The sequence below is a fragment of the Glycine max genome, chromosome 19, assembly GCF_000004515.6.
Source record: "Glycine max cultivar Williams 82 chromosome 19, Glycine_max_v4.0, whole genome shotgun sequence".
Classification (NCBI taxonomy): Eukaryota; Viridiplantae; Streptophyta; class Magnoliopsida; order Fabales; family Fabaceae; genus Glycine; species Glycine max.
In genome coordinates, this window is record NC_038255.2 from 32,211,778 (window position 1) to 32,225,418 (window position 13,641).

General features: G+C 31.6%; 1 protein-coding gene across 1 annotated transcript; it reads right to left on the reverse strand.

The window, feature by feature from the left end:
- Window positions 1–1,903: 1,903 nt before the first annotated feature.
- Window positions 1,904–9,739, reverse strand: LOC100786137 (uridine kinase-like protein 1, chloroplastic). The gene is made up of 14 exons (XM_003553872.4): window positions 9,408–9,739; window positions 9,228–9,319; window positions 9,076–9,145; window positions 8,862–8,980; window positions 8,690–8,786; window positions 7,363–7,442; window positions 6,977–7,171; window positions 3,878–3,961; window positions 3,731–3,791; window positions 3,481–3,541; window positions 3,156–3,249; window positions 2,983–3,055; window positions 2,454–2,536; window positions 1,904–2,349 (listed from the first exon to the last, which is right to left on the reverse strand). The coding sequence occupies exons 1-14, from the start codon at window positions 9,580–9,582 to the stop codon at window positions 2,203–2,205; spliced, it is 1,431 nt and encodes a 476-aa protein (XP_003553920.1). The 5' UTR covers window positions 9,583–9,739; the 3' UTR covers window positions 1,904–2,202.
- Between the last annotated feature and the right edge of the window lie 3,902 nt (window positions 9,740–13,641).

The following is a 13,641-nucleotide window of genomic DNA, read 5'->3' on the forward strand; positions in this document are numbered from 1 at the left end:
AAGCTTTTTACGGAAGGATAGCAACAGCAAGAACATGAAAAACGAAGGATGCAGGTGAAATGGAAGGAATGGAAGGGTGTAAATAAAAAAGGAAGCGCAGTAAATTTAAAGAAAACTACACGGGGGCAAAATCGTCATTACATATGCATTAAATATTATTTTATTTTTACTTGACGTTGTTATAAAATAATAATAATTTTTTTTATTATATATTAAATTTTGTAATACAAATTAAATGTTATCATAATAAATATTTTATATTTTTTATAAAATATACGAATTAATTAATTTTTATGATTTAAATTATACTAAATTGTCACACAAATTAATATTTACATTTACATGCGCGTAAAAAAGGAATTACAAATATTAGTCATAATTATGTTCACTAATTATTTATGAATAATAATATTATTTATTTTATAACTAAATTTATTCATTAAAATTAAATAATTACAAAAAATATCATTTAAAAAAAAAAAACAATTTCCGGAAGAAGGGTCTTCCGGAAGAAGGTTGTCTTCCGGAAGAACCTTCTTCCGGAAACATTCCGGAACATGTTCTTCCGGAACATAATCCGGAGTTCTTCCGAAATCACACCATCTTCTTCTGGAAGAAGGTTCTTCCGGAAATTTTCCAGAAAAAGTCTTCGCAGAAGGGCATTTTTGCCCATTCACTGTTTGCTGGGTGCCCCAACAATATTGCTGGGTGCATGTAGCAACTCCCAATTCACTTTCCTAAGTTGGAAAAAAGTTTGCTCAGTCAATGTCCAATGGGTAACAATGAATTCGATTTTTATTATCATGCCTACTCCTACTCCTATCCTATTGAATTTTGGAAAATTACAAGAATGAATAAATTTTGTTTGATTATTTATAAATATTCTTGAAAATATTATATCAATTTCCTAAAAATAAAAGAATTACATAAAATTTTTATCAGTTATTTTAACTATTTATTTAATTAAATAATCCAATAAAAATAACATGATATTTTTACGGAGAATATTTTTTTTAACTTGATAAAATTATATTCCCACCTCCTAGAATAATTTTGTAAAAATGAAATAATTTTGTAAAAATGATAAACAAATTCATTTTACAAGTTCTCCATGTAGATGTTACATAGTCGGTTTTCTTCCTTTAGACTATACTCAGAGCATCCTTCAACAAAAAGATCAACCCTATAATAAAACCTTGAAATGCAAATCTATTTTATATGTTTATATTTAAAATCAATTAATTAGTATAATAGAAATACTTTAATTCAATAGTTCAAAAATTAAAAATTCAAATAGAAAACAAAAATGGATACTTTGATCCCTTAACTCAATTTTATAGTCCACTTCATCCCATAATACGAGGGAAAGGAAAAATGAAAAAACTACCATTAAAGCAGCCAAAACAAACTTACTAGTTATTATATCAATGTAAAATTTTCTGCTATCTCTAAAAATTTGAAGCAATTATTTTATTATTAAAAAAAAATCTATTATTCACTAAAATAACAATAGTAGAATTGTTAGAGAGTAAAAAAAGCCCCCCAACCCCCGACCGAAGTCATGCCGTAATGACTGAACAGTTCACCATTATTATAAAACCTTCAAATATAAGAATACTATTATATATTTCATATTTGTGACCTTAAAATACAAGGATACTGTTGTATATTATTTTTAAACACTAAGATATTTTGCTAATAAACAAATTTTATTTTATCAAATTTTTGTTATTATAATGTTAATTATTTCTAGGCTTTAATTAAATTATAGAATCAATAGTAATCTTATCTTTTTTTAAAATAACCTTCAGCTTATTTGCTTCAGATTATCACATACTATGTATGAAATACAATAACACAGTTTGCATATATTGACGATTGATCTGGTTGGTTATAGATTGCATTGATAACTAGGAAATATTTTCCACATAACCAACTTTGGAGAACAAGATTGGTAGAATTGTGTCAGGTATCATCATCTTGCTAAGAATGATCTCTACATTTAATATTTATTCGTGCATATCAACCTTGGAGTAGGTTTGCATTGATAATTGTAATCGGCCTGCCTCAAATCACAATCATGCTGATTTTTGCAGAATCCTTAATATCTGAATACAATGTAGTTAGCTGATTCTCATATTCTTAATCAAGGCAGCTGCTACCCAAGAGGTGTCTGCACCTTAAGACACACAAACAGCAGGATCAATCATCGGTACCAAAGTATCGATCACCAAATTCCCCCAATCCTGGGATAACACGATACTCTTCGTTTATTTCAATGTCAATCTCAGACGTGACAATCTTCAATGATGGAAACCTTTTACACACGCAGTGGATTCCCTCAGGAGCCTGAATTCAAAAAGATTCACAAGATCCATGTATGTAAACAGCGCAAAAAGATAGTCAAATAACAATGATAATATCAGACAAAGAAGGCATCAGAATTAACTCACAGAAATGAGATTCAAGAATATAATGTGACTTTCTGGTACTCCTTTCTGAATGAGTAATTCAATTGCTTGGTTGGCAGAGTTACCTAAAATGTTAGTTGATGTTATTTTTTTTTTTATAAGCAGTGAACAGAGAATGAATCAAGATTAGTAACCATCAGATGAGAAGGATTCTAAGAAATAAACAGAAGACTAGTACAAGAGAGCCATCTCAAAATAGCAGTTAGGAAACAATTTAGTGGGGCAGTGCTTTCAGCTTTCACTGGTTTATGCAGTATCTAGCAAATAGTATTTCTAGATTGACAGATATCATTCATACCAGTAACAAAATACTCTGCATGTCTATTTTGTTACATATTAACATGGTTTCTTTCCCATGAATTCAAAGAATGCAAAAAAATAAAAATAAAAATAAAAAGAGAGCATTAACTGTGTCCATAAATGCTTTGAAGAAAAAAAATGCCTATATTGAAATATGACAAGGTAAAGGTAAAGGAAGTAAAATAAATTGGATGACATTTCAAATCTTCACCTGTGGCCAGGACAGGGTCAAGAAGCAAGACATGCCGTTCTGAAATATCCTTGGGGAGCTTTTCATATATAAGCTGCTCAGAGAAGCAAAGGGTTTACCATTGAACACCAACCACATCAGTAGAGAACCTATACATCTATGTCAACTTCATGGGTTCCAAACAAGTCATTTACCTGTTTTCCATTGTCTCCATCCCGGTGAATCAAAATTTTACCAATTTTAATACCTTTGCAACATGCACGAAGTGCATTTTCCATGCTCTCACCACTATAATCCAAAAACAATGAAAAACAATAAGCCCAAGCAAAATAGCCTAGACAGAGTGCAGAAATGAATAACTGCAGTTTTAGTACTGGAACTCAAAGCTCACTGAATGGTATACACACCTATCATTAATCTTATCAAACAAGGGAACTGTTAGCTCCATCATTGAATTTCTATAAGTACCCTATCATTTACCCTGCACCTTCCAAAATTAATACCTGGTTAAATGCTCACCTTCGAACAATTGAAACACCACACAATTTTTTGCAGAAATCAACACCGGTATAAACAGATCCTGCAATATAAACCTCATTTCAGTTAATTAGCACTGTCAACATAAACCTCCATTTGTGACCCACTGTCGATCTGTCACTTCTTTCCCAGACATGTTGCAGTTCACAAAGCATAAATCTTGTTCCCCAAACAAGAGGAGTTATAAAGAACATAAAAATTGCAAGGACTGAGGACAAGGGCGGATGATTACCTGTGGGAGTAACCACTTGCTTTTCGGTGAAAGGCAGATGACCTAGACCATGCTCAACAACCTGATAATGGAAATCATGTCTCGTGTACTAAGTACTGAAAACTCGTTAAGGGAAGAAATTCAGCAGAGCTATAGAGCATACAGTACCAGGCGTATAAGTCGATCTGAATAAAATACGAAATCATGCTTTGATATGTCTCGGTCACGAATCAACGTATGCATTCCCCTGATCTGAAATGAATAAGCATGGCATGGCCCACAAAGGACCAGGTATGATATTGAACTTTCTATTTTAAGGACTTTATCATGTTAAAAGAAACACAACCAATGAAATGCCTCATATAATTGTTGTTAAATAAAAGTAAGATACGAATATAAGCAGATCTGGTCAAATAAAACATTGGCCTCATGGCTTACACCAACTGTCTCAACCAATTAGACATATGTGCAAGAGGTTTCTTAAGTGGGTCAACAACATTATCAAGTGTTGGTACTCAGCATATCTTCACATCATTTCTATCAAGGATCTCTCGAATGAGATAGAAGCGCCTAAGTATATGTTTGGATCACTGGTGAGATCTAGGTTCCTTAGCTAGTAAAATTTGTCCACTGTTATCACGTTAAGAGATCAATTGGATCCACAATGCTAAGAACTACATTAAATTAAGCTCAACCATTGGTGGCAACAGTATACTCAGCCTTTGTAGTAGAATCAACTGTTGTCTCCTTTGAATGTAATGAAGTTTTGAAAACCACCTTTAGTTGTTGTATTCAGTGGCCCACATTCATCACTATGAATAAGATAAAAAAAAAAAATCACTAGCCCTTTCACCTTGACTAGTAATTATGGCTTCAGTCATCTCCGCGATTGTGTTCGTCTCTCTTTGGCAAGTCTAACCATCTAGTCAGCCATCACTGCTACCGTTGGAGCCATATAAATCACTTACATTCATGGGAGGAACTCAGTCTGGTGGCTTTGACCACACTGCTCAAAACCTAAGCCTCCATGACTGTTGTATGTTCCCTTCATATTTGTTTCACCATCACCCCACCCACAGGCCACAAGGACAAATTCCCTGTGTCTTCTCTCCCACATTTTAGCTGGGATGAATCTGCATTTGTTTCTCCCTCTAACAACCAAAAAGATGGTCTCCCTCCATGAAATGGGCTCCTTTCCAGACCTAGACATATCCAATAATTCCTCTAACTAGGTCTCTTTTCTTAATCCATTGGATCTAGTTACTTATCTAAATTGGAGACTAGCTACTCCCTCTAGGTTTCCCCATTCTTGGTTGTCTCTGGTTCCAAGACTTGTGGCTGCAACCATTCTTGTTTATTTCCAGTGCCCAGACCACTTGATCTAGGTAGTACTGTGGTTGGAAATGTTTGATCACAACCTTCATGAAGGTTCACCATGTCATATTCAGATTGTGCCATTTCCACCTAAGCCACCAACTGAAAATACAACCTAAACAACGTTCACTCGCAAAGAATGAATACAAGTGTCCACTTAGGATTTTGAGAGCCTGGAATCTCTCCCTCAAAACCCACTCTCATCTTTACTAAAATCCAATCCAGTAGTTTTGTCTCCCTATCTGTTTATATCTTATCTCTTTCAATCTGTTAGAATCCTAAATAACCATCACTAACTAACTCTATCTCCCTCATGAACAGAAGCTAGTCCATTGGCCTTACCTAACGTTATACCAACTTGTAGGTTGTGAACAAAAATGAGAGCAGCAAGAATTACCGAAGTACAATACAACCTACCTTCCTTTCTATCTAAAAGGACATTCCACACCCTATACTGTAGCCTATGCATTTGTATCATTTGGCATAAAATGACAAGTTGTAGCTTTGAAATGCGATTATTCCAGTGTTATCAAATAGCGGCCATGGCGGAAAAGCATGGCGGAAATTTGAAAAAACACCACCGAAAAGCGGTGGCATGGCGGAATAGCGGAAAAGGCGGAATAACGATTTTTTTTTTTATTTTTTGCACGGTAGGTTTTGGGCTGACCCGACCCAACCCTACCTGAAATTGAAGTGCAAAAGCACAGCGGGAGAACACACAGCACAGAACACAGCAGCACAACCCGCACGCACCACCCCGCACCCAGCAACGACCAGCGGCGACGACCCCGCACCCAGCAGCGATGACCCCGCACCTGCACGACCCCGCGAAGGCAACGCACACCGGCACACGACCACCACCCCATGAAGGAGATACAGTACGCACACGACCCCACATCCTGCACCCGCACGTACAGCGAACGTCGACGGTGCAACTTTAGTGTGCGTTTTTGTTTTTTGTTTTTTTTTTTGTTGTTTGACACCCGTTTTTTATGTCTGCAACTTTTTTTTTCGTTTTTCTATTTGACACCCTTTTTTTATTTGACACCACGTTTTTTTTTTCCTTTTCTGTTCAGTCCTCTTTTAAATGGCACTTTGCACTTTGCATTATGTTTTTATCCTTTTCTTATTTTGAACTCTTTAATGAGTTTATTTGGTGTTGGTACTTGGTTATTGTATGAACTCATGAAACTTTTTTAACTTTTTTAGTTTATTTGAATGCAATCCATTGTTTTTTTCAATTTCAATGAGTTTATTTGGTGTTGGTACTTGGTTATTTATAATTATACATATATGTATATTTTTTTTTGTCCACCATGACATCCTCCATTTTCCGCTACGCCATCCGCCATATTTTTATGGCGGATTTTTGGCTTTCCGTCATGAACCGCCATCCGCCATTAACAACATTGGATTATTCTCAGTTTCTAACTCCTGTGCAACTTTGAAATGTATCCAAAAATTCATATACAACAACAAAAGCCTTATCCTACTAGATGAGGTCAGCTATCTACATGGATCACACATTATAATTTGGCATGTATCCAATTCAAATAAAAACATGAATAATCTCCATGTGATGTTTTATCAAAATACTTCTTTAAGTTCTTTCTAGGTCATAAATCATAATGAAACCAGGTGCTTTAGTTACATTAAAATAATAATTCCTACAATTCAAAAAATGTAAAACTTGAGGATAATTTTTTCTTTTCAATTCCACCAATAATAAAAAATTATAAAGTAAAGGGTTTGTAAAGGTTCATTAAGTAAGGTAATCCAGTCTATTTGTGTTCAGTTGTAAGGATGTGCCACTGGATCTTCCCCAAATTTTAAATCATAAAAGGTGGAAAATAAAATAAAATAATAAAATTGGCAAACTAAGTTTAAAGATACCTGGAATGTAGACTGAATAACATAGGCATTTGGATATATTTTGCATAGATCATGTTGGCCGAGCTTTGTACGGATATGTTGCACAATCAAATCAATGGCAACATGATTATCACCTCCACGAGGAATGATCACGTCAGCGTACTTTTTTGATGGTAGAACAAAATCATCAAATGCAGGCTTAACAAATTTTGCATACTACAGACCAACATTACAAGCAGTTAGGGACAAATATGCAATGTGATTGATCACGTGTCATTAGGACTACGAAATTCTCTCTTTATTTGCGCATCAAACTATATTAAAAAATAAAATTGATATGATAAGAGCTGTCATTATTAGTCTAGCTGCCATAATGCCATGCTTACTAATTAAATTGTTGGATTTACCTGTTCAAGAACAGAGTTTATATCCCTGCCTCTCTCCATTGTGTCACGCCTAATTCTACGAGCAAGTCTCACATCAGCATCTGTAAGCAATTAATAACCAAAGACGAAATTAGACAGAGAGGGGAGAGCTTCAACATTTACAAATTTATTCTAGGGAATGTGAACTTGGAAATGTAATATCCCATACATAGGTATTGTTCATGCCAAAAAAAAGTAGTAATACCTTGTTTTACTTAATTTTTATTACCATGGTGAGGGTTGGGATTGGGAAAGTTATATTTCCATAGGCATAGGGAAAGTTAGTTTCTAACCCAATTATAACTTCCATTTCTATTCTTACTTTTTTTTTTTATAATCATTTATTTTTAAAAAATATTTCTAGGAATATTCAAATCTAACCAAACGTATTTTTTAAATTAATTGGGAATAACACTCTTGGTCATGTATTCTTGGGAATGTCATCCCTAGAAATGCAATATTGTAACTTGAAACAAATGCCACCCAAGAATTTAGTGCAAAACCAAAGGAATGGAAAGGCAGTTAACATAGGGACCATATGGACAAATAGATTTCCTAAACCCTTATATCATATAGCTGAGCATATATACCAGATACATTGCAGTTCGCAAAGTATAATCATTCATGAGACAAGGAATACAGATCTAAAAATATATCAAAGGGAAGCAGGAAGCCTAATTGGTTAGAAAATTTAAACCACTATTTGTTCAAAAAGAATATCTTGCCATTTATATAACAGAAAAGAATACAATGCAGTCTACTCTTCTATTTCTACATATTTTCCAGGAAACAATCAAATTTAAAAAATCATCATGTTTTGATTAGTAAATAGTAATCAAACAATAAACCCCGTGTCTTGACCATCTCTTCAGTCACACAGCAATTACTTTGTGTATCAGTTGCTTCTAGAAGTTTATTTCTATAATATTCTTAACAAATGATTCATGGATGTTTTCATTCATTTTATTTCACCAAGCATTCACAGAAACACAACATAACACAGCATTTCAATAGGAGACAAGAAATAAAGGCCCCAAGTAATTAGCAACTATAGCTCAGCATTGTATTCATAAAACAAATCGTAAAATCCCACATGACCAAGGTTTTAAAAAATGGCCCACAACCGCAATTTTGGCTGCAACATCAAGGTATTTGGACTCTCCAAAACCATATTACAGCCGCAATTACGCCTGCATTAGTCTACAATTTCCTGATACATCAAGGATTGTGACATTAACCGCAACCGCAATTAAAACTTTGCACGTGACACATCATTGTTGAAGAATTAAGATACAAACGCATATCAAACCTGTGTCAACAAAGATCTTCATGTTCATCAGATCCCGCACGCGCTGATCGTGGAACACAAGAATCCCCTCCAATATAATCACATCAGAAGCATTCACCTGAACCAAAAGCACCACATCAACTAAAAAGAAATCCCAGTAAGTGGTAACAAAACGACATTGTTTAGTTTAAACCTGGCGAAAACTATCGGAAGAGCGTTGGTGCTTCTTGAAGTCGTAAATGGGAACATGCACGCCCTGGCCACTGATAAGCTTCATCGTGCACTCTAACAACTGCTCCGTGTCAAAAGCATCTACAAAGAAACGAAAATGTAATCAATCATCCTGAACTGAACTGAACTAAACTGAACTCAACCACACACACACAGTGAGTTTAATTGAAAATTACCAGGGTGGTCGAAATTGTACTCGTGAACGCGTTCCAACTCTTCAGGATTCAACCCGCGATAAAACGAGTCCTATAAAATAAAAATTCAAACAAAAAGTACTATAAATTAATTGATTGGTTTAAATTGAAAGAAAGAAAAAAAAAAAGGATACCTGATTGACGAGAACAACGCGGTGATCGTGAAGTTGCTGAATTATCATGTCGCAGACGGTGGTTTTTCCCGAGGCAGTACCTCCCGAAACACCTACATACACGTGTGAATCGCATTTTCGTTTAATTTTGGATTTTGAACATTGAATGAAAGAACAGTGTGAAGTGAAAAGAGTAATAACCTATGACGAAGGGTTGATTGGGGAGGAAATCGGGGGTTAGGGTAGAATCGGCAGAGGAGGACGCGGCGGCGGCGGTGGCGGAGGACGGCATACGGCCGTCAAGTCTCAGGCCGGAGAAGTGGGGCCCAGATGCCGCCTCCATCACGTAGTCGATCGACGTCGTTTCTTCCGGCATCGTCGCTCTCTCTCTGTAATGTCGTTTTGCTGTTTTGGTCACTGTCGTTTCGTTTGGGTGCTGCAGACACTGCTTTTCTGTATAAGAAATGTGACTGGTAGTATATGAAAGAAATGTGGAATGCGTCGAACATGCCTTGTGTTATGCAACTCGTTTGTTTGTTTAAATAGGATCAAGAAAAGTTTGTGCCGTCTTTCTTTTCCCACGCCACTCGTGACAAAGGAAACAATTTTTTTTTCTTTTTTTTTTAAATACTTTTTCTTCTTATGATAGTGATTTTTTATAGCTTTCTAAAAGGCTTGAAAAATTATTAGGTAAATAGCTATTATTGTATCTCTTGTAATTCGTTGACAAATGCGTCCCTGAAAAATAAAAATACAAAATTTAATTCCTAAAAGTATAAAAAATACGACAAATATATTCAAACGTTAATAATAGATTGTGATTAATTATTATTATTATTATTATTGTTATTGTTATTATTATTATGGATTTATAGTTTACTGTTTCTATTCGTTTAGTACTTATGTAATATATTTTTTAAATTTCCTTTTAATATATATATTTTTATTATTTTGATTTTCATGCCAAACCTTAATTTTTATTGTTAAAAAAAAATTATCTTATATCTTATAATTTTATCAAATTTCTACTAAATTTCTCACTTTTAATCTTTAAAATTATTTCATATCATAATTTCAACTTAAGCGTCCTTATATTTAGATTGAAAATAATATGTCGAGTGTTTTGAGTAGCAAAAACATAACCGGCCGCGGGACTAAATTTATTTATTTTTAAAAAAAAAAGAATTTAATCAACTATTTTTAAAAAAAAATATCACAAAATTTAAACTAGATAAAGCTAAAGTGAAATTATAAGTCTTTTTCCTCACTTATTATACATAATATGAATGAAATGAAAATAATTACTAACAAATAAAGAACTCAAATAAATTTAAATAAAAAATATAATAATGCTCAAACTAATACAGAGGTTAATTTTAAAATAAAACAAAAAAAATTAATTCAGAGGTGTATTCGTTGCCTTTGAGACATAGAGTTTCTCTCTCTCGCTGATTTAGGGGATTGTAGCAACCTTGCATTTCATTTGATATACTTTGGCAGAGTACGTAATAAAGATTAATAATTAATTGAAGAAACAAAAAATTTCAAGAAATAAAAGGCTTTCATTTTTTTAAATGGTAACTCAATTTTTTTATATGATAAAATTAAAGAATTTTATTTTATTTTGGAAAATAAGTAGTTATATTGATTAATTAAAAAACTAATTAACAATTTGATAGATGGATAAATAGATAGATAATCAAAGTATAAGAGTTCAAATCTTAAGCTGTATTTTACTATTTTTTTAATACCTTTTTCCATAACTTCTCTCTTATACAATTTATTTGTCAGCGGAGTGGGAAGACGAAAAGTCAAAAAAATATTATGACAAATGTGTCCCTATGCTAGAAATCCACGTTGGCAATCATTTCAGTGACGAATTTGTCCCTCCGTGTCACGTTGACTATCTTTTTAACGATGAAGAAGTTAATGACAGAATATATTTGTTGCACTTTTTACACTTTCAGAGACTTAAATTTTGTATTTTCATCTTTCAGGGACGCATTTTTAACAACTTATACATTGAAGGACAAAAGTGGTTATTTACCCAAAATTATTTACAAAAGATACTTACATTCTACACATTAATAAAATTCTCCACAAAGAAAATTAAATCCATATCTTTATAGGATGGGAATTTGTTTTTTTACTAACTAGTAGTTTAAATTTGATTGGTTTCTTATAATCATGACACTGATAGTAATCTTAAGTCAATTTGTTAAAATTTATTTATTAAAATAAACATTTATTTAATAAAATAAAGAATTTTTTATTTTTTTAATATGTTTTTTAAACTATCTATGTTTAAAAAATAATTTTTTGTTTGTTAAAAAATAAATCTTGTCTATTTCTTGAAAAAACATTTATATAAAAAATATTTCTTTTATTTATTTTTTAAATCTCATACACTTATTTTAAAATTGTTTTTTAGTTTAAATAAATTCACCTAATAATATTACATATTTTTTTATTATTGATTATTATTCACGTGAAGGATAGTCTGATTGAGAAAGGAACGACTCGTGTCATTTTTGACCGACCACACGCTTCAAACTAATTAAACAAGTGTGTTTCTCTTTTTGGAGGGAACTTTTGAGAGTAATTTCATGTTTAATTCATTTTCCTTTTATGAGATCTTAGGTTTAGATTACTTTTATTAATTTTTTTATTCGGAAGAATTATAGATAATATCATGAGATTTATAATAACTTAAATATTATGTTTAATTAACTGAGTTAAATCTTCTTAATCTTCGATTACGTTGTTTGAATAAGATTGATTGTCTGAGAGTCTTATTGTAAAGAGAGAAAAATATATTTAAATATGTTTGTAGTCCTTTAAATCTAGATAATATATATTTTTTAGTTCTTTAAAAAAATTATTTTTATTAGTCCATCAAATTTTTGGAAAATAACTTTTAGTCTCTTATTTTTTGGGTTAATGGTGTAACAATTTGTTACAAATTTTCACTATTAGAAATATTTTTTTAATTCAATTTCTTGAAACAATGCTTTGTGGCATTTTAAAACTACTAGAATATGTAAAAAAAGTCACAATTTCACATCCATATTTTTATTTTTCTTCTTTAAAATTTACAAATATATATAAAAAATAAGGTCATTAAATCATACAAGTCAAATATTTTAATGATTTAAAATCACCAAAAATTATTTTATAAAAAAAGAGGGACTAAAAATACCCTTTTGAAAATTTGAGGAACTAATAAAAATTAAGATTTTTTTGAAGGATTAAAGAAATAATTATCCAAATTTAAAGGACTAAAAACATATTTAAGTAAAAAAAAATAATTAATTCAATTGCATATCCTTTAATTTTTATACTTATTAATTATTAATAGGAATGATTTAGAATTGTAAATTTTTAAAACTCAATGCTTTAAAAATCTCAATTTTATAGTATTTTTAATTTTTAATTTTGTTAATAATTTAATTGTAGTGGATCATATAGTCATTTTTTGGTTTTCTTTATGTGACGATGAAAAGTTTGGTGCTTATTAATTGTTGGTATAAGAACTCATTGGGTTACTTATCAAATCTCAATGTTTTTTAAAAAAATAGAATGTTAAGATATAAAAAAATGCATCATTCTATGTTGTAATGTTGATATTATTGTTGGTGATTTTCCTTCTTAAAATATTCAAAGAAACTACTTTTTATGGTAATTTATGTATTTTATTTTGTAAGAAATAAATGACAATATTATTAGTAGAAAAAATATGTTGTCAATAGATAATAATATAGGAGTTAATTAAATAAAAAATATGATATTTATTTTTGAGATTTTTTAAAACTGTTATTTATTTAATGCAATAAAATGTATCATTTTGAATGAAATTATGGGTCTTTTTTATGGAATATATGTAGAAGTGTTCACAGATTAGATTGAAATTGTATGATAGGTTTAAGTTTCATCTTGGCATGGAGACACCTAGGTTCGGGATCGAGTATTTACATAATGATTTTTAATCAGGATAGGTGCGTGTATAGGTAATACAATACCCAACCTGTCCCACACTCACACCTATTGTGTATCTATATATAATAATAATTTAATTTAAATATAGTTTATATATTTATAGTTATATATTATGTTAATTTTTAATTGACTAAATTGTGACTTTGGTTTTCCCTTTTTTTTTTTCAATTTCGGTCCCCTTATTTTGGAAAATTGGTAATCTTGGTTTACTTCTCAATTTTGCATGTTTGCTTTCTTTTATTTTGGCGCAATTGAATCCTAGACCTAACATATTCACTAAATATACCATAAAAATAATTTAGTTGATTAAAATAAAATTAAAAGAAATAAATGTATGCAAAATTAAATATTAGACCAAAATTATGAATTTTCTAAAATAGAGGGATCAAAATCGCAGGAAAAAAATAGGGAGATCAAACTCGCAGATTAAGGATTATAT